Source organism: Myiozetetes cayanensis, unplaced genomic scaffold, assembly GCF_022539395.1.
Source record: "Myiozetetes cayanensis isolate MyiCay16 unplaced genomic scaffold, myiCay2020 scf3, whole genome shotgun sequence".
In the NCBI taxonomy this organism is placed as follows: domain Eukaryota; kingdom Metazoa; phylum Chordata; class Aves; order Passeriformes; family Tyrannidae; genus Myiozetetes; species Myiozetetes cayanensis.
The window spans coordinates 222,400-242,771 of record NW_026087521.1 but is presented as its reverse complement, the minus strand read 5'-3'; the positions used below and the strand labels follow the sequence as shown (position 1 = coordinate 242,771).

General features: G+C 51.1%; 1 protein-coding gene across 1 annotated transcript; it reads right to left on the bottom strand.

The window, feature by feature from the left end:
- Positions 1-92: 92 nt before the first annotated feature.
- Positions 93-19,001, bottom strand: COPG2 (COPI coat complex subunit gamma 2). The gene is made up of 24 exons (XM_050325455.1): positions 18,917-19,001; positions 17,995-18,047; positions 17,427-17,507; positions 17,038-17,109; positions 15,985-16,064; positions 14,819-14,894; positions 14,597-14,689; positions 13,993-14,079; positions 12,453-12,610; positions 11,778-11,911; positions 10,980-11,047; positions 10,317-10,505; positions 9,147-9,242; positions 8,447-8,690; positions 6,833-6,908; positions 5,886-5,989; positions 5,179-5,304; positions 4,669-4,731; positions 4,138-4,277; positions 3,837-4,008; positions 2,971-3,068; positions 1,916-2,054; positions 1,708-1,806; positions 93-584 (listed from the first exon to the last, which is right to left on the bottom strand). Exons 1-24 carry the CDS (start codon positions 18,951-18,953, stop codon positions 454-456), a joined length of 2,616 nt encoding a protein of 871 aa, XP_050181412.1. The 5' UTR covers positions 18,954-19,001; the 3' UTR covers positions 93-453.
- Positions 19,002-20,372: the final 1,371 nt, after the last annotated feature.

The window sequence follows — 20,372 nt, the reverse complement described above, 5'->3', positions numbered from 1 at the left end:
TTTGGGAATAAGGGGGCTTTTGTTTAACAAAGGGCCATTATGGGCTGGTGGGGTTTGTTCTTTTCCCTGTGCTGAAAACCAGCCAGAAGCAGAACAAGAGATTTCTATTTTATTAACAAGCCATTCGTACCAATCCCACCACTTGAACCAGGGTTTATTTTCTGTTAATAAAAACCAATTTTGGACAAAAAAAACCTTCAAAAGCCTGACTCCCATTTCCCTCACCCCACCTGCACACCCCTTTTCCCTCCCCTTTTCACTGTAAATGAGGTGGGAATGTGTAAATGAGGTGGGAACCTGTGAGCGGCACACCGAGGGCAGGGGATGTGGGAACGGCCAAACCCCGGCCAGCCACTCGTCTGGGACCTCATACAAAACCTTTCCCGGACTGAGGAATAAAAACTACATGCAGAAGGACACACAGGCCTCTCCAGGGGCGGTCCCAGCTCGGCCTCAGCCCACGGACGCCAGGATGACATCGACCGACGCCTCGTCCTTGCTCCTCACTGTCACCTGCATGGTCACCCCGTCCCCCAGCGCCAGCCTGGACCTCACCAGCACGTCACAGCCACCCCTGTACACACCTGGGGGCACAGACAGGCAGGGGGGAGCTCAGCAGAGGCACAGCCACCCCTGGACACACCTGGGGCACAGACAGGCAGGGGGGAGCTCAGGACAGGCTCGCTGAGCCAGCCCTAACCCCGGGGGTCACTGCGAGCCCACAGAGCTCCAGGGAGGGGCAAGAAGGCTGGAAAGCTGGGAAAGGGCCCTGGGGGTTGGTGAGAGTGGCCCAGGTGGGAAAGAGGCCACTGGCACCTGGATTGTATCAGCAATAGTGTGGCCAGCAAAACCAGGGAAGGGATTGTCCCCCTGTGCTGGGACCTGGACCCTCAGTTCAAGAGGGACACAGAGGGGCTGGAGCGTGTGCAGGGAAGGGAAGGGAGCTGGGAAGGGGCTGGAGAACTCCTGAGGGAGCTGGGGGGGCTCATCTGGAGAAAAGGAGGCTCAGGGGGGACCTTCTGGCTCTGCAAGTCCCTGCCAGGAGGGGGGAGCCAGGGAGGTTCGGGCTCTGCTCCCAGGGAACAGGGACAGGACAAGGGGAAAGGGCCTCAAGCTGTGCCAGGGGAGGGGCAGGTGGGATATCAGGGAAAATTTCTCCATGGAAAGAGTTGTCCCCATCCCTGGAGGGATTTCCAATCCCTGTGGATGTGGCACTTGGGGACATGGGTCAGGTGTGACGGTGACAGAGCTGGGGGTGGTCAGACTCGATGATCTCAGAGGGCTTTTCCAAGGCCAGCAATTCCCTGATTCCAGAAGAAGCTGTGGGTGCTGCAGGGCAGTCCAGGACGTGCCTTTAGCAGCAGGATCTCGGGAAGAAGATGGTACTGGAACTGCCCTTCTGAGATTATCCCCAGGCAGGGAATTTATTTAGGTGTCTGCTCTGGAAGTTCTCAATCCAGAGGATTCCACAGGCAGAATTCCTCCATTCCCAGAGACAGAGAGCTCAGGCTGAGCACATCCAAGGCAGCAGGAGCCAAGGCAGCACCAACTCACTGCTTCACTGCAGCCTTTCACAGAGAAAGAAACCCTCTTTCTACAGAGGAAAAGTTCCCAAAATAACAGCGAGACCTCCTAAATAATTTCCCTTCCTTTGGTAGAAATCTGTGGGGACACGGAAATGTGGAACCCAAGAGCAGGAACACTCACCAGCCAAGTAGAGTGTGTGGGAATTCTTGTTCTCTGGCACTTTATCTGACCTCTCACAGGGCTGCATTCCCAGGAACTTGATGATGTTGTTGACAGCTTCTGCATTCAGAGATGGAAGAAGGAAATGACCTCCAGGTAACTCCCAACATCCCCAAAATACCTCCCAGCACGGCAGGATTTCCCCCCAGTAAACGAGGGGCCATCTCACCATCCAGGGTTTTGATGGAGCTGAGTGCAAAGGTTTCCTCCTTCTCAAAGTCATCTCCCACTTCTTCCCAGGCAGCTGCAAAGTTGGGCTTTAGCACCTTCTGGATATGGTCAGACACGGTCACTTCCAAGTCCTCCAGCTGAGGGAAAAGGGAGGCAGATTTTCAGGGCAGGGACAGGAAGGATTCTCACCCTGGGAAGAAGATCCAGCAGCATTTGCCAAGGCAGCTGTGCCAGGTGTGGCTTTGATTTCGGGAGAAGCACACAACAACAGCTTCTGAAACGGGGAAATGGTGTTTATTCTGGTCATTTATAAACCTTGAAAACACTCACACCAAAGGGACTAAGAGAGAACTGAAAATCAGGTCATCCCTTTATAGCCCTTACTGGGCATCCACAGGGAGAGACCTCCTCAGGATGCATGGAATGCCACTGGATTGGGTTGGGAGGGACCTTAAAGATCATCCAGGCCCAACCCCGACACCTTCCACTATCCCAGGCTGCTCCAGCCTGGCCTTGGACACTCCCAGGGATCCAGGGGCAGCCACAGCTTCTCTGGGAAATCCAGTCCAGCCCCTCCCCACCCTCCCAGCCAGCAATTCCTTCCCAATATCCCATCTCTCCCTGCCCTCTGGCACTGGGAAGCCATTCCCTGTGTCCTGTCCCTCCAGGCCTTGTCCCCAGTCCCTCTCCAGCTCTCCTGGAGCCCCTTTAGGCCCTGCAAGGGGCTCTCAGGTTTCCCTGGACCCTTCCCTTCTCCCAGCACTTCCTGACACCTGACTTGTATTTCCATGATAATCAGACCTGCAAACGCTTGGGGTGGAGGGACTGATTGTGCAAACAAACCAGGGAAGTTATTCCTTCCTTGTTTCCCTGCCTGTCCCCACCAATCCTGTCTCCGCAGGGCAGTTTTTTGGACAAGCTGGGAGCATTTTGGCGTTCTGGGCAGGAAGGATGTTTGTGTCACTCCAGAAGTGACTGAGGTGTGAGAGGACAGTGTGCCACACGTGTGCCCAGCTGATGACAGGGGGGGAGCAAAGCAGAGCCTGCACTCACCACGTACTCGTCCTCGTAGCCGTCCTCCTCCGGCACCCCCGTGCTGGGGTCGCAGTCCCGCACCGTGAACTTCATGGTGCAGCTGAAGGTGCAGGACACTGCCAGGGACAGGGGAATGCAGGATAATCAGCAGTGCAGCCCCCTGTGCCACAGCCCTCCCTTCCCAGAAAATGAGACTGGAGTGAAGAGCCACCACAAACACGCTGATTTTAAGGGGAAGACCAGAAAGGGCTGTGGGATCACGAGCAGCCTGACTCCCAGTGCTGCAGTGGGATTGCTGCCAGGAGCAACTCCACAAGGATTTCGGCCAAGGGAAGCACGACCCAGAGTTCAGGGAATTCAGATTAGTCCTAATCTTGCCTGCTGTTACAGCAATCCCACTGCACAGACGAGCTGAGTCACGTTAAACCCACTGCAGATGCAGTGGAGAGGAACAAAAGAAAGGGAAGTTTCACAGCCAGGAAAATCCCATTCCTACATTTCACAGTTGATGCTAATTCACTGAAGAGAGGAAGAATTCCACTGATCAGTTATACAGAGCCCTGAGCCACTAATGATTTGCATTGTTTTACTACTTGCATTTTCCTTTTCCTGGCTCTGGTCTTTAACATCACCAAACATTCACGCTTTCAAACCTGCTCCTCTCCTTGATTCCAGGGATTTCATTCAAGCTCCCACTACCTGCACACTCTCAAACCTTCTCTAAATCCCATCTTCAACCATCCAACACCGCTGGTCATTTAAAACCCACGTGCAGTGCTTGGCACACACTCGGGCTCCACCCGCAGCCCAACCCCAGGGGCAATCCCGGGATGCCAAACCCAGCACTCGGGGAGTCTGGGAGGGGTTCTGTGCACAGCCGGTACCTGCAGTGGGGTCGTCCTGGGGGATCCTGACCAGGGTGTAGCACATGCCAGGCTGGTTGTAGGGCAGGCTGGGAGCTGGGATGCAGCAGAGCACGTCGTAGGCGTCCGAGGGCTCCATCTGCACCGTCACCCTCTCCAGGAGCTGGTCGTTCAGCGTGTTGGTGCAGTCGAACTGCAGCAGAGCACACGGCACGACGTGGAACCGGCCCAAAAAACACTCCCTGGCACACACAGCGGCCACCCCCCAGCTCCCAGCGGCCTCTGCCACCCCCACTGACCCCCCAGGCCGGCGAGGCCTCACCTGGAACACGATGTGGTTGGTGAACACGTGTTTGACGCAGCGGACGAAGTACTCGGTCTCGGCCTCCGTGAGCTGCACGGGCTCGGAGCACCTGAACAGGGGCCCCAGGCTCTGGAACTCCGGGATGGCTGCCAGTTGTTCTGGGGAGGGAGCAGAGCCAGGGCAAGGACAGGCTTGTCCACTGCTCCCACCCACGGGATCATCCCAGCAATTCACAGAACCCAGGAACGGTTTGGGTGGGAAGGGAACTGAAGGATCACCTTAAGGCAGGGACACCTCCCACTGTCCCAGGCTGCTCCAGCCTGGTCTTGGACACTTCCAGGGATCCAGGGGCAGCCATAGCTGCTCTGGGAAATCCAGTCCAGCCCCTCCCCACCCTCCCAGCCAGCAATTCCTTCCCAATATCCCATCTGTCCCTGCCCTCTGGCACTGGGAAACCATTCCCTGTGTCCTGTCCCTCCATCCCTTGTCCCCAGTCCCTCTCCAGCTCTCCTGTGGGAAAGTTCTGGAAAACCCCTGATCTTCTCATACCTTGGAATATATCCTGGCGTGAAGGAGCAACTTTCTCAGGTTTGTTGGTCACCAGGGCAATCTCTGGGGAGAAAAAACAAAGGCTTTGTGCCCTCAACTACACCAAAACTCACACATGTCCTGCTGTAAACCACTTCCAGCCCCGTTCCTCTCACACTGAAATACCCTTTTTTTGGTTTTTTTGTGAGGAAATACTGCATTTTATGGAGAGAAATAAACCACATTTTAGCTCAGTTAGAAAAACGGGAGGAGGAGGAAAAAGGGGGAAAAATAAATAGCCCCCAAGTTTTTGTTAAAGCACTGGGCAAGGTCAGAATGCAGCAGCTGAGCAAGGACGTGGAGGAGAGCCAGGGAAGTGACTCAGCACTTCTGGAAGGGAGCTTTTCCAAAGGCTGTGAACTAATAAACCCTGATTATTCCAGACTTGCCTCTGATAAGGAGAGCTGAACAACAACCCCTGGGTGCTCTGAGCTGGGCCTGCACCCCGTTCAAGCCGAGCTGAAGCGGTACCTGCTTTCTGCTCGAAGATGGGGGCCGTGGCCAGAGGGACTGTCTTCATGTCAAAGGGCTTGTCTGAGGGCTCCAGGGTGTACTGGTGCAGGGCCTTCTCCATGCCAGGAACAGACACTGCCAGCCCTGCCAGGCAAACAGCAGGAAAATTCGGTGGTAAGAACAGGAAAAGGCCTCCAGGGGTGACAAAGGTGCTTCTCCCAGCCACAAACACACACAGAGCACTTAGAGAGTAAAAACAACCTGCTCTGGAGGTGACACAAAGCTGCCAGGCATAAACACCTGAGTGGGGCAAAGCCAGGCAGCCGGGATCCCAAATGTGCTGCTGTGCTCCCAGGAGCTTCCACTGCACACAGCACCACCCATTTACAGCCCGGGCTGGCACCGAGACGCCTGCTCCTGGCTTTGTCCCGGCAAACACGGAGCAAAGGTCAGGAACACGTCCCAGGTGAGGGCCCATCAGAGGGGAGAGCCCAGCTCACCCTCCCAGCTTTCCCTGGACAATGCAGCCCTCCTGTGCCACACTCAGCCAGGGCAGGGCCCAGCTCCCAGAGCTGATCAGAGCTGGGGGTGTTTGCTGCTCCCAGAGGTGAATCAATCAGAGCTGGGGGTGTTTGCTGCTCCCAGAGGTGAATCAATCAGAGCTGGGGCTGTTTGCTGCCCCCAGAGGTGAATCAATCAGAGCTGGGGCTGTTTGCTGCTCTCACCGTTGAAGATGTAGGCGGCGTTCAGCGCCAGCTGCCGCTGCTGCAGCACGTTCAGGTAGAAGGTGGCTCTGTCCCTCACCTCGTCATCGCTGTCCATCATGCACCTGGGGGGGGCACAGCAGGGCAAGGCTCAGCTCAGCAGAGCCCAGAGCTGAGCTTAAGGCTGGCCCTGACACTGTAACAACGTCCCTGGAGCTCCCTCCGTGCGTTCCCAAAGGAAGCACAACATTGTAAAAGCAGGAGCTGAAGTTTAACTTGGGCTTTAAATGCAGGTGGAAATACAAGAGAATGAGATTAAACTGTGTCTCAACGAGAGAGCCACGAGCCTGGAACACCCCAGAGTGCTCAGGCAGACACTGCAGTTATTTAGGAGCAAACTGGGAACACATTTCCTTGCTTCAAGGGGTGCCTAAAAACCAAAGAAGGTTCCCATGCAGTGAAGTTCTGCAGAGGGAGAGGGAGCTTTTATGTGGGCAGAGAGGGACAGGATACAGAGGAACACTGTTTGGTACTAAAAGGGATTTAGGTTGGATATTGGGAAGGAATTGCTGGCTGTGAGGGTGGGCAGGGGCTGGACTGGATTTCCCAGAGAAGCTGTGGCTGCCCCTGGATCCCTGGGAGTGTCCAAGGCCAGGCTGGAGCAGCCTGGGACAGTGGAAGGTGTCCCTGGTTGGACCTGGATGGGCTTTAAGGTCCCTTCCACCCAAACCATCCCACGGTTCTGATTCGTTACCCACCGAGGAATGTTCCAGACCAGACCACTCCCCCACTCCCACGACTAATCCCACCTTTTATTGACTTGTTGCCAGCAGTTCGTGCTCCCTGCAGCCACGCAGGGCAGGTGCAGATGGACCCCAGGATTGACAACCCCAGAGCGAGTTCCAACCTCGCTGCTCCCATATCCCCCCCCCCCAGCTCAGCACACACCCAGAGCCCCCAGAGCTCACCTCTGCAGCAGCACCAGGATACTGGGCAGCAGATTCTCGTTCTGGGCCCCGAACTTTGCCAGGGCACTGACGGCAGCTGGAGAGAGAACAGGGAGCGTCACGGGGGGCTCAGCTCAATTCACCCCCAGCCCTCAGTCAGAGCACCCTGCGGCCCCAGATGTGCAATTCACAGCTCCCCCCACCCCCACACACCGGCAGGGCTGGGGGGAAGGCTCCAGGGCTCCTGTGCTTACAGGTGGGAACAGTTTGGGGGGGAATGGGATCAGTCCGGGGGGGTTTCCTCACACAAAGGAGCTGGAACCCCTCAGCAACCCCAACCTGCAACCACTGACCCAACTGCAGCTCAGCTCACACGGAACCAACTCCACACCCAGGGAGAAGATGGTTAGGAAGTACAAAGTTTCTGACACTGCAAGAGGCAATTCCCAATAAAACAGGGAAGTAGCAGCGGCCCCTCCTCAGGAATTGCCTCTCAACTTCAAGACACACTCCAAGGGCAGCATAGAAGACAATCTGTTACTGATACTCTGTCAAATCTCCTGGAAAACATTTCCATCCTGTAAAAAACCTACACTCTGTAAAATACTTCTATCCTGTAAAATAAAATACTGCAATTCTGTAAAATATTCTGTAAAACACTTCTATTCTCTAAAATACTTATTCTATGAAATACCTTTATTCTCTAAAACACATCTATTTGTAAAATATTTATTCTGTAAAATACTTCCATTCCCTGAAATACTTCTATTTTCTAAAATACTCCTCTTTTCTAAAATACTTCTATTCTGTCAAATGCTTCTCTAAAATACTTGTAATCTGTAAAATCCTTTACAAATGTCTGTAAAATCCTTTAAAAATTTCTGTAAAACTCTTAAAAAATTCTGTAAAACCCTTAAAAATTTCTGTCAAACATCCTGCACAAAACTTGTAGTCTGTAAAAGACTTCTAGTCTGTAAAAGACTTCTAGTCTGTAAAAGACTTCTAGTCTGTAAAAGACTTCTAGTCTGTAAAAGACTTCTAGTCTGTAAAAGACTTCTAGTCTCTAAGATACTTTTAGTCACTAAAACCCTTAAAAATGTCTGTAAAACCCTTTAAAAAGTCAGTAAAACCCCTTCGAAATTCCGTAAACCCCTTCAAAACTCCGTAAACCCCTTCGAAACTCCGTAAACCCCTTCGAAACTCCGTAAACCCCTTCGAAACTCCGTAAACCCCTTCAAATTCCATAAACCCCTTCAAAACTCCGTAAACCCCTTCGAAACTCCGTAAACCCCTTCGAGAATTCCATAAACCCCTTCAAAACTCCATAAACCCCTTCAAAATTCCATAAACCCTTTCAGAATTCCATAAACCCTTAGAAACTCCATAACCCCCTACAAACCCCCTAACCCCGAGGCCCAATCGCCGCTGCTGAGCAGAGCAGTTGCCACGCGGGCCCCACCCGTGGCAGAGCTCCTGCAGACACGGCCCCCCCCGCAGGATCCCTCCCTCAGCCCATTCCAGGTGGGAATTGCCAGCATGCCGGGGTGTGGCAGAGCTCCTGCAGACACGGCCCCCCCCGCAGGATCCCTCCCCCAGCCCATTCCGGGTGGGAATTGCCAGCAAGGGGTCACTCACCGGCACGCACGGCCTCGTTCTCCAGCACCACCCTGTTGAAGATGAAGCGGATGTACTTGGAGGGCGCGGGCGTGCGCGGGCCCTCCTTGCCCAGCAGGTGCAGGATCTTGGTGGCCAGCACGGTGTGCTCGCAGTCCTCGATGAACTCGCACAGGTGGGCCAGCCCCGCCTCCTTGCTCTCGGGGTTCTCCTCGATGATGCCGATGATGCAGTCCACGATGGCCCTCTTGTACTCGAAGCCGCCCTGCAGGGGGAGAGCCCAGGGCGGTCACCCCACAGTGCTCCCACGGCAAAGTTCCACGGGAGAAACGGGGGTTGGTAGGGAATGACAGAGCAGAAGGAGCTGGAGACCCAGCAGGGCAGCACAGCCCCCCAGCACAGCGGCTGCGCATCTTTGGGATGGCCCAGCTCCAGCTGCTGAGCCACTGCACTTCCCATGATCCACATCTGGGAGGAGACCCTTCAGTCCCTGCACTTCCCATGACACATCTGACACAGGAGACCCTTCCCCCACAAACCAGAGCCCCCAAAATCCCCCCAGCTCCAGCCCCACAAAGCAGAGCCCCCAAATCCCCCCAGCTCCAGCCCCACAAAGCAGAGCCCCAGCTCCCCAGCAGCAGCCCCACAGAGCAGAGCCCCCAGGTCCCCCAGCCCCCAGAGCAGAGCCCCCAGGTCCCCCAGCCCCAGGTGTCCCACGTACATCGTCCCTGAGCATGTTGGACAGGAAGGTCATCATGACGCTGTGCTTCCGAGGGTACTTCTGGCACAGGGCGCTGATGGCCTGCACCACCACCACCTGCAGAGCAGCACACAGGGCTGGTTTGCCACGGAAACCGCAGGGTTTATCTCAGTCTGTCACCGTGCCTGGTGAAGTTCATGCCCCAGGATAAAAGTCGGGTGGTGGATTCTCAGCTTAACAACCTCCTGTCAGCCTGCAGGCCTGGCTCTGCAAGAGGGACTGGGATTTAGGATGGACTGCTAACCCAGTCCTAACCTCCCGAGTCACATCTTGCCTCAAAAACCCTTTTCAGTTTCAAATGTGTCTGGTACTTACTCCATTTCCTCACAAAACCAGGAGTTTAGGAGCACTGTGAGCACGTGGTGACTCTGCAGAGACCTGCTGTGCTCCTCAAGGCAACTCCGTGATGCGAAGGGGACAGGTGATCCACCCTGAACCAATTCATTACCAGAGTTTAAAAACTTTGAGGGAGAAATTTATCACTCACACTGGTTGCTAAATATGTATCAGACTGAAATGATACAGATTCAACCACAACAGTTAAAAATCCATCCTTCTCCCCAAGGAGGAAACCAGAAGGCAAGAGAAGGTTTTGCAGGATCTTGCACAAGAGCCAGGAATCCACCAAAGGACATTTATCCTCTCTTGGAATGCTGGGGAGGAAAGGGCAGAGCCAGGAATCCACCAAATGATAACTGTCCCTTCTTGGAATGGTGGGTTGAAAGGACAGAGTCAGAAGTACATTAAAGGACATTTATCCTTTCTTGGGGTGGTGACAGCAAAGGACAAAGCCAGGAATTCACCAAATTCACAATTATCTCTCCTTGGAATGATGGGAGGAAAAGACAGAGCCAGAAGTGCATCAAAGGACATTTCTCCTCTCTTGGAGAGCTGGGAAGAAAGGACAGACAGGAAATCCACCAAAGGACATTTCTCCTTTGTGGGAGGAAAGGAGAGAGGACATTTCAGCTGGAAAGCAGAGCATTACACCCGAATTTCAACCTGGCTTTGCTCTACCAGACCAAGCCACGGCCAGATTAAAAAAAAACACAAATGGGAAAAGCTCCATAAAAAACAAGAAATGGGAGAAAAACCTGCAGGTGGCAAGAGCAGAGGCCTCCAGTGGCACACCTTAAACTCATCTGAGATCTCTGACACGAAGGAGGAGATCTGCTTCATGAGCCTGTCCACGCTGCTCTCGCTGCCCGTCTTGAGCAGCGTGGTGATGGCCAGGGTGGCGATGCTGCGGTTCGAGTCGGTGATCAGGTTCTCCAGGTCCAGGTTGCAGGCAGTGACTGCAGAGGGGTGTTTCATGGCCACCTGCAAGAGGAAGGCAGTCCCCAATCACACGGCAGCAACGTCTCAAAGTGCAGGGACCTGGGGGAAAGCAAGGCTCAGCTGGCTGGTTCTGACGGAACGCTCTGATGGGTTCTGCTGGGTCAGCGTTCCAAGGGGCAGCTCACAGGTTCAAGGCACAAAGTGCTGCTGGGCAGCTCTGAAATCAAGGGGTTCCTTCCCTCCTGCAGATTGGGCAGGATTCAATACCCAGCACTCTGCTTCCTCACAGCTGGCAGCTCACAAGGTGTCAAAGCACAGCCTGTCACAGCAGTCCGAAAACGAGCAAGCACAGCCCGGCTGCAACAAGGATTTCTGACACCCCAGGGTATCTGGCAGGGAAAAGGCAATTCCCCAGCCTGGAGTAGCTCCAAGTAGAGTAAATCCCATCATCAGGCACTGCTGGCTTGCCCTGAAGGTCAGAAGTCGAAGCAGCTCAGAGGGTTTGGGAGCACTCACTTTGTTGAGGGTCCGAACGGCCGCGTATCTCAGGACAGGTTTGGAGGAACTGCAGAAAAGCTGCAACACTGGGCACAGAAAAAGAGAGTTTCTTTCAAAGAGAGGAAAGTCTAAATTATCTCCACTCAACTGTGCTAAATATTCAGGCAGCTCCGTGCATAATTCAGCAGGTTAAAAATAACCTCCTGGGGTTTTTCTCCTGATCAATGACAGGGGGTGGCACAGCTGCCTGGGGCACGTCTGGGCATCCACTTCTTCTACTTCCCTGGGCCTAAAGGGACTCCAGGAGAGCTGGAGAGGGACTGGGGACAAGGCCTGGAGAGGGACAGGACACAGGGAATGGCTTCCCAGTGCCAGAGGGCAGGGACAGAGGGGATATTGGGAAGGAATTGTTGGCTGGGAGGGTGGGGAGGGGCTGGACTGGATTTCCCAGAGGAGCTGAGGCTGCCCCTGGATCCCTGGGAGTGTCCAAGGCTGGGTTGCAGCAACCTGGGAGAGTGGGAGGTGCCGGGGTTGGAACTGGATGGTCTTTCAGGTCCTTTCCAGCCCAAACCATTCCATCACTTCCTCCCACCCCAAATTCCCACAGCTGGGCCAAGGCAAGTCCCCCTGTGTCACCTCTGCTGCCCACTCTCCAAAGCCCTGGATGGAAGGGGGAAAAGGGATCCAAGTGCTCCTCATGCCAAAGCCCTTTAACTTGGGTAGGAGCAGAAAACTCAGGGTTTGGAGCCTCTGCTTTCTGCTGTCCTGCCTGTGCTGTGCTTTATTCCCCCCTTTTTTGGGGTGTCAGGGGCCCACCTGAGACGGCGGGTGCCAGCTCCCTGGCAGTGCAGTTGGGGAGGTTAATGATGGCAGAGGCGGCTTCATAAATCACCATCTCGTGCTTGTTCCTCAGGCAGCTCTCGATGAAGTCAAACAGGGGACTTTCGTGGCTGCAAAAAGAATCATTGGGGCTGGAAAAGCACCTGCCCAAGATCATCCAAGCCCAGCCCTCTCCCCAGCACTGCCCCAGGCTGGCTTTCACGTTTCAACCCCACCCTTACGCTGGAGCTCTACATTTACTGTCATTTTATTCACCTTTGCAGGACCTGCCTCGAGCCAGAAATGCTGCATTCTGTCAATCAGCACTTCCATCAGCACCCAGAGAAGTGCACTGAAGAGCCAGCTCTCAATTCACAACCTCGTGCTGGCATCGTGGAAAACACTCGGGATTTCTGTCATCTCCCTCAAGCCACAACTCTTGTTTTTCCAAATAAAAAGGTGGAAAAGGCAAACCGGAGGGACTCGTTCTGAAGCTTTCAGCACTCCCAGGACAGCACTACGAAAAATCCCAGCCCCCAGCTGAGTCATTCTGCCCCTGTGTCCCATCTGAACTCGACAGTCTGGTCCCTGGGTGTGTTTTCAGGCTGCTGATGCCTCCAAGGCTGATTAATCTCGGCCCCCCTGCCTTTTTCTCCCCTTTAAATGCCTTACCCCTCGTCGCTGTCCCTGAGGAGCTTGCTGGCGATCCTGATCAGCATGCAGTAGGCAAACTGCGACTTCAGCCCCGCCTTGGTGAACTTGGTGAGCATCTTGGACACGGCGAGGCGGTCGCTCCTGCGCAGGTGGTACAGCACCCCCAGGGCGTGGTACTGCGGGACGGGACACGGGGGACACGCTGAGCACGGCTGGGACACACCTGGACACGGCTGGGACACGCCTGGACACGGCTGGGACACGCCTGGACACGGCTGGGACACACCTGGGACACACCTCCACACACCCCCACACAGCTCCAGACAGCTCCTGCCTCCTAGAGGACCCCCCCAAGCTCCAGAGGGAGGACCTGCCCCAGAAATTCCTGCAGGGTTCCCTTTGCCCCTCCTGCCCACCCCAAACCCTCGGGTGTTTCTCCCCCTGAACACCAACAAGCATTTTGGAATACCCAAAGGGCCCCAGGGTTGATTTGGTGCCTTTTTCTCCCCTTTAAATGGAACTTCAGCTCACTGTACATATTATATAGACAATAACATAAAATATTACATATTATAATTATACATAATTGTATATATTGTATGTTATTTATTGCAATAATTATATATTATATAAAATTGTATGTTATATATAATTATTATGTATTATAGTCTATTATATATTAGTGTATATATTATCTATATAGTGAGCTGAAGTTATATATAATATATACAATATATATACAATTGTATATATATAGTATATACTATATATAACATATAATATATATAAAATATGACAGTAATTAAGAATTACTATAGGATTATATATAATTGTATATATAATTCCATATAAAAATATATATTATATATTATTTACATATATATTTATATAAATCTATTCAATGTGTATATAAAATTATATATACAACTATATATGTGAGTATATGTAAGAATGATTAGACATGAGAATCAGATATAAGAATGACAATATATAAGAATGATTATAATATTAAGAATATTATTAATATTACAATAATATTAATAATATAATACAATAATAATAATATAATGGTATATATGTAATTTTTTTATATATATAGATATAGATATATAATATATAGATATATAATAGAATACCCAGGGTATCCCAAGGCCTTGAAATGACTGTAAAAGCCCTCCAGGGGTTTATGATGGAAGCACAAAGGAACATTTCGAGTTGTTCTGGGGTTTTTGGCCCTAAGATCTCCCTGCAGGGCTCAGTGAGGCTGCAAAGAGGGCAGCAAAGTGAGCACTTCAAAGAGGAACAGGCAGAGATATCCCACTGTTTGCCAGGGACAGGGAAGGGAAATGCCCTCCAGAGCCAGCTCTTCATCAACAACCCTGCACTGGGACCGGGGAAAACTCGGGAGTTTTGGAAATGGCCATTCCTGGTTTTCAGAGAATAAGGGGAAAACCAGAACCAGGCACTTTTTCCAGGGGTTTTTAAAGAATTCCCGGGATACCACTGAACCCCAGGAGCGTGTCTGGGGTCTCCTGGCACAGCCATCCCCAAAACACACCTGCACCATGACGTTGTCACTGGAAGCTGCTTCCTGGGCCTCGTTGATCCACCGTTTGACCACATCATAGCTGATCTTCATCATGTGCTGGAAGAGGCCACAATCAAACTCAGGTGGGATTTACCAACCTCTTCATCCCACACAACTAAAAAACTATGTTTTTCTTACATTTCAGCCTCAAACTACCAGGGTTTCACCTCTGCTTTTCTTTTAAATAAAAATATTTATGAAGGAGAGCTTTCCCTGCCTTTTCTCCCACACAAGGCAGGGGAAAACAAGAGCAAACTTCTTCCTCTTGCCCTCCTGGCAAAAATAAACCTGGAGGGGTCAAATCCTTCAATCCTTAAAAAAGACGGAGAGATGATGAGCATTTTGTAGTAAATTATTACAATGAATGTGCTCCAAAGCAAGGGAATGTTGAAGGAGTTTGGGAAGACAAAGGAAACTCCTTTGCCACTGTTTTTATGTCCCAGTGAGGAGATGAAGGGTCATCTCCAGGGAAAAGGAGATGAATGAAGGATCATCTCCAGGGAAAAGGAGATGGAGAAAGAACAAACCAGACTAATTCCAGCCCAGACTGGAAATAACTCAGTGCTTTACTCACCAGGGAAGACACGAGAGCAGAGCTGGACACGCTGGGCACCCTGTCCACGATGGCCTGTTTCATGTACCTCTCGATGGCCTGCAACATCGTGCCCTGGGAAGGGGAAAGGAGGGAACAGAGGAGCTGTGGGTCCTTTGGAGGAAGAGAAGGGAGGAAGCAGGGACACCAGCAGCCTGCAGTGAGATGCAGGTGCTGGCAGAGCAGGAGGGGCTGGGCACTCACGTCAGTGATCCTGCAGAGCGCCCGGATGGCCGGCCCGCGATACACGTCCTCCTTGCCCGTCATGTCCTTGGTCAGACTGTGCTAACACATCCCCTGTGAGAACCTCCTGCACACCTCCTGCTTTGTGACAGACCTCCCTGATGTCTTCTTTGACATCTCCTAAACATCCCCTTAATATTCCCTTAAATCACCCCCTTAAACCATCTCCGGGATACCTCCTTTAACACCTCCTTAAAACACCTCCTTGATATCTCCTTAAATCATCTCCCTGACCATCCCCTTAAACCATCTCCTGGACCATCCCCTCAAACCATCTTCTTGATATCTCCTTAAATCATCTTCTTGATATCTCCTTGATATCTCCTTGATATCTCCTTAAATCATCTTCTTGATATCTCCTTAAATCATCTTCTTGATCATCCCCTTAAACCATCCCCTTGACATCTCCTCTAACATCTCTCCGATATCTCCTTTTGTGATACTCATCTCATCTCATTTAGTTGTCAACACAGAACTAATAAGCTGGCTACAAACAACTTCTTAATAATTACAATCCTTAATAAATAAAATCCTTAATAATTAAAATGCCTCATAATTAAAATCTGATTTAATAATAGCGGAGTTCAGTTTGCTGAACAGCTCAAAGATACAACCAATAGAAAATATAAGTAATGGAAACGTATTATAAAAAATGGATAATAAAAATATATAAAGTATATATAAAATAAAGTGGTTGGCACATGCTACAGAGCCCATTTTCGCCCTTGCAACAACAGCAATGACTATTTTATAGTCCAATACATTGATAGTTCAGTTGGGAGACTGAACTGGGCTTTTCCCTGACACAAAGTGAAGTCACAGCTTAAGCTGTGACAAACCCATGGAGCACCAATAATTTCAAAAAAACAACCCCAAACCACAAGGAAAACAAAGTAGCAACCAGCTGCTAATTTCTGCAATTAAAAAAAACTGCCTGTAACTAAAAATATTGTTGTAATTAAAAACTCTGCAGCCCTTTTGGGCAAACACAGAAGACGGCGAGGAGAAAAACACCATTTCAGGAGGTGCCACGTAACCCTGTGCCCCACTCCAAAGAGCAGTTCAAAGAAACACCTGCAGAGGCATTTTCAGAGCTCTGATCCTGGGTTTTTTGGGAGTGCCCCCACCTGCTCGTGACAATGATGACGTCCTCCGAGATGTTGGCCATCTCCTTGATGGTGAGGTAGCACATCCTTCGAAGGGTTTGCTGCCAAAACATGGCAGAGGAACATTAAACTCCATAAAACCCACCCAGAAATATCCTTCCAGAAGCTGCAGAACTTGAAGAAACATGAAATATTCCACTGGAAAAGCTAAAAAAGCTTTTAAATGGAACGTGTTCTGTTCAAAGTTCTAAGCAGGGTGTTTTAAGCTACATTTGGTAAGTGGGTGACAGCAAAACTCCCTGCTATCAGATCAGAAGAGGAAGAGATAGATATCCTGTGAAATTGTAAGAATCAAAAGAAAATGCATATGAATTATGTCAGAAGCCTCACAATTATCAGTTTAAAAGCTTGAAAAACGACTTCCTTTGTTACTGTAAACTTTGTTACTCTAAGTGTAAATCTTAAAAAAAAACATCCATACGTTAAAAAACTCTCTAAATGTGGGTATGAGGAAGGTTCCTGACAGTCTGTACTCCCAAAATTGTTATTCCATCTCTAACCAGTTACCCGTGGACAAATCCCTAAAAAAACCCAGGCCGTTTTTAACTGAAATTAATGAGACCCAACACAAGAAGTGGCCCGAGCTTTCCGAAGGGATCCCAGCAGGCCTCCTCATTCTGCTGATTGCCGAGTTTAATCCGGATTTCAGGATGTTCTCACCCCTCAGCTCGGGGAGCTCAAGGCCCGGTGGTGCCGGGAACAGCGGCGGTTGATCCGCAGGCAGCCCTTTCATTCCCGAGCACACAGGGAGTGTTTGCAGGTAAAAGCGACGATTATAATCACACTGATTTGTGCGTGTTGAGGCTCTGCCATCATTCACAGCCTTAACAACAGCCATTCAGCTCAGAGCCCACCAAAACCACCCACAGAAGAACCGCCTGACTATTCAGCCGCTTGTTCCCATTCCACGATTCCAAAGCAGGAATTGCCTCCCACATCCCGAAATCCCAACCGCCTGAGCAGCCCCTGCGAGCCCAGAAAAGGCAGGGAAGCAGCAGAGCACCAGGTACTCACATCGTTAGACTGGAACAGCCTGGTCATGGCAAAAAACGCTTCCGTGGCCTCCGTGGTTCCCAAGTGCTCGCCCTGGAATTGCCGTGGAGGGAGCGAGGAAAAGCAGCGTCGTCACTGAGCTGCCTCCACCTCCACTCCCATTTCTAATCCCTTCCCACACGCCAGGAATCTTTTTCTGCAGGTTTTCCCTCCCTCCCCCTCCTTCCCAGGGCATACATGTCAAGTTTACCCCTTGGTTTTCAATACAAATCCCGTTCCCACGAGGGAATGGTTTGCCAAGTCGTTTTCCTGCTGACAGGATGAGCAGGGAAACTTCTTCCCCACTGAAAGCCGGTGGGAATGAGCCTCTGGAATATTCACTCTGGCTGGGAAGAAATCCCCACAGTTACCTGGTTCAGCAGGTAAAGGATCTTGGTGAGGATGTGAAGGCATCTCCGTGGGTTTATGGGGGTCTCATTGAAGATCCGTGCCTGGAAACGTGGAATAAAAACAGTAATTATTTCTCTTTCACCACAAAAAGTGAGGAAATTTTCAACCAAGCCGCTTATAATTTTTATTCAGCTCTAAACATCTCTCCATTCTAAACATTTGTCCCAGAGAACACGTTCCTGTCGCTCAGCTCATCCACCTGCAGTTCGCTGGGTCTGAACAACCACTCAGTTTTTATCACCTGGATCTAACCACAGCACCTTAAAAGAAAACATTTTTAATTCAGAAATAAAGCATTTCTCTCTCCTTCAGAAAGAGCCCCCTGAGATGCCACGTGTCCACATGGATCCTGCCATCTAATTAGCTCTCTCGTTAAGTGCAGATGAAGTGACTTTATTTACATCCTCAGTGGTTTTAAATTAAACTACATTAATTTATCCACTCACATTTCCTGAAGGGGAATAAAAAACTCCAGAGTTTTTTATTTTATATTATATTATAATTATATTATATCCAGACTATCCCTACCTCCTGGAGCACAGCACTCTTCTCCAGATGCTGGAAGGGATTGGAGCCACTACCTGAGGAACAACAGACCGGTTAAGGAAATTAAGGGGCATTTTCAACATAGCTGGAAGGTGAAGGAAAAGAAAGGTGTTAAGTAGTTATTTTGCATTAACACCCCTTTACATAAAAGGATTTGCACCTTATTTTTTTGCCTAGATCCCCTATTTTTATCCCTTGAGGCACCAAAAGCACTGAAGGCATCAGCTGATGAGAAGGACCTGACACAGAAGTGAAACCACCCCCAGAGCCACCATCAGACACAAAACCCCCTCCAAACCCTCCTACCACTCCTGCCCCTCTTCCCTCAGCAGCAATTCCTGATTTTCTGATCATTTATTCCTCATTCTGACACACCGAGCAGAAGGAAAGTGAAAGTGAAACAAAACAGTCCAGGCAGGGGAGATGCTGAAAGGCTTCTCTGAAGCCTTTTGGGGTTCTGTATCAAAATGATTTAAAAAATGTTTATTGTCTATATATATATATTACAACACTGTTCAGGCACGGATATAAATCTAAATATACAAGTAAATGAAAAGAATCTCTTCCTGAAGGGAGGGAGCACTCTGCACTGGGCAGAGATGGGTAAAATCCTCTGTGCAAACAAGGAGAACCAACAGGCCCCGCTTCCTTTGGCTTTACAAATACTCTGACAGTCAGTTCCTAGAGCAGAAGCACAAACACCCCAGAGCTGGGAAAGGCGGGAGGCCACGGGACGGCTCGGGCTGGGAGGGATTTTGAGGACCATGCAGTCCCACCTGGGAGGCTCCTCCCCCTCTCCCAGCTTGCTCCAGCCCGGCCTCGGACACCCACAGGGATGCAGGGGCAGCCCGTGCCCGATCGTCACTGCCCTCAGGCCCCTCCCGAGCCCCCCAGGCCCCCGTACCGGACTCCTCGTCCTTCTTATCGAACTTCTTGATCATGGCGGCCGCGCTCGCTCCCTCCGCGCCCCCTCCGCGCCCCGCCGCCTGCCGGCCCGCAGGAAGCACCGCCCCCCCCCGCCCCGCACGCTGATTGGACGGCGGGGCTGTCAATCAACCCCCGGGGCGGGTTCGCGCCCTTCGCGCGCTGAAGGGGCGGGGCCGAAGGGGAGGAGGAGCCTTAAAGGGGCCGCGCGCGGTGCGTGAGGGGAGCGAGGAGAGGAACCGGCCGGGAACGCGGGGAAAATACACCGAAATCGCATGGAAATCGCAGGCAGCTCCCGGGGCAGAGCGGCCATTTGAGCCCCCGGCAAAAACAGAACGCACGTGTAACTCATGTGTAGCTCACTCATGTGTAACTCACGTGTAACTGACACGTAACTCGCGTGTAACTCGTGGAGCTCACGCACAATTCGCAGATAACTTACATGTAGCTGAGATGGAACACACATAACTCTCGCATAACTCACACGGAACTCCCATGTAGCTCATGTGTAAGTCACGTGTAGCTCACACATCACTCCCATGGAACTCAAGTGTAGCTCCCATGTTATTCACCTGTAACTCACACATAACTCCCATGTTATTCACCTGTCACTCACACATAACTCCCATGTTATTCACATGTAACTCACACATAACTCCCATGTTATTCACATGTAGCTCACCTGTCACTCACACATAACTCCCATATTATTCACCTGTCACTCACACATAACTCCCATGTTATTCATGTGTAGCTCACCTGTCACTCCCACATAAACCCACATGTAACTCCCGTGCAACTCCCACGTTATTCACATGTAACTCACCTGTCACTCCCCTGTAACTCCCACGACAAACCAACCCCTCGATCCCCTTGGCCACCAAACGGCCTCAGGCTGTGCCAGGGGAGTTTCGAGTTGGATTTCGGGAATATTCCTGCCGGGAAGGGGCAGGGCAGATCCCCATCCCCCAAATCCCTGTGGATGTGGCACCTGGGGACACGGATGGGTGGGGTCAGTGCCTGCAATGTCACATCCCTGCCCAGGATCAGTGTCCTGGCATGAGGGAACTTTAGCTCACAACTCCATTTATAAGGCATTTTCTTCCCAAAGCTGGGTTTTTCGTGGAATTTTTGTTCCATGAGCACAACAGATTTCTTAATTCCGTCATATTTTCCCTACTTTTCCCGCTTATAATGCCAGCTCCTTCCCTTCCCATGGGATTTTTCCCGCTCCAGGGCCTCAGTGTGGTCATTCACAGGGATTTAATCCTAATTATGAGGGATTTATATTAATTGTGGTCCTTTCCTGGGCTGTTTAAGCTGGGTTTAACAGTCCAGCCCCCAACTTTGGGCAGGACATGAAGATCCGAGGGACCATTCCCAGCATTTATTCCCACGGGGAACAAATCCAGCTCCCGGCACGGGCACCTTTTCCT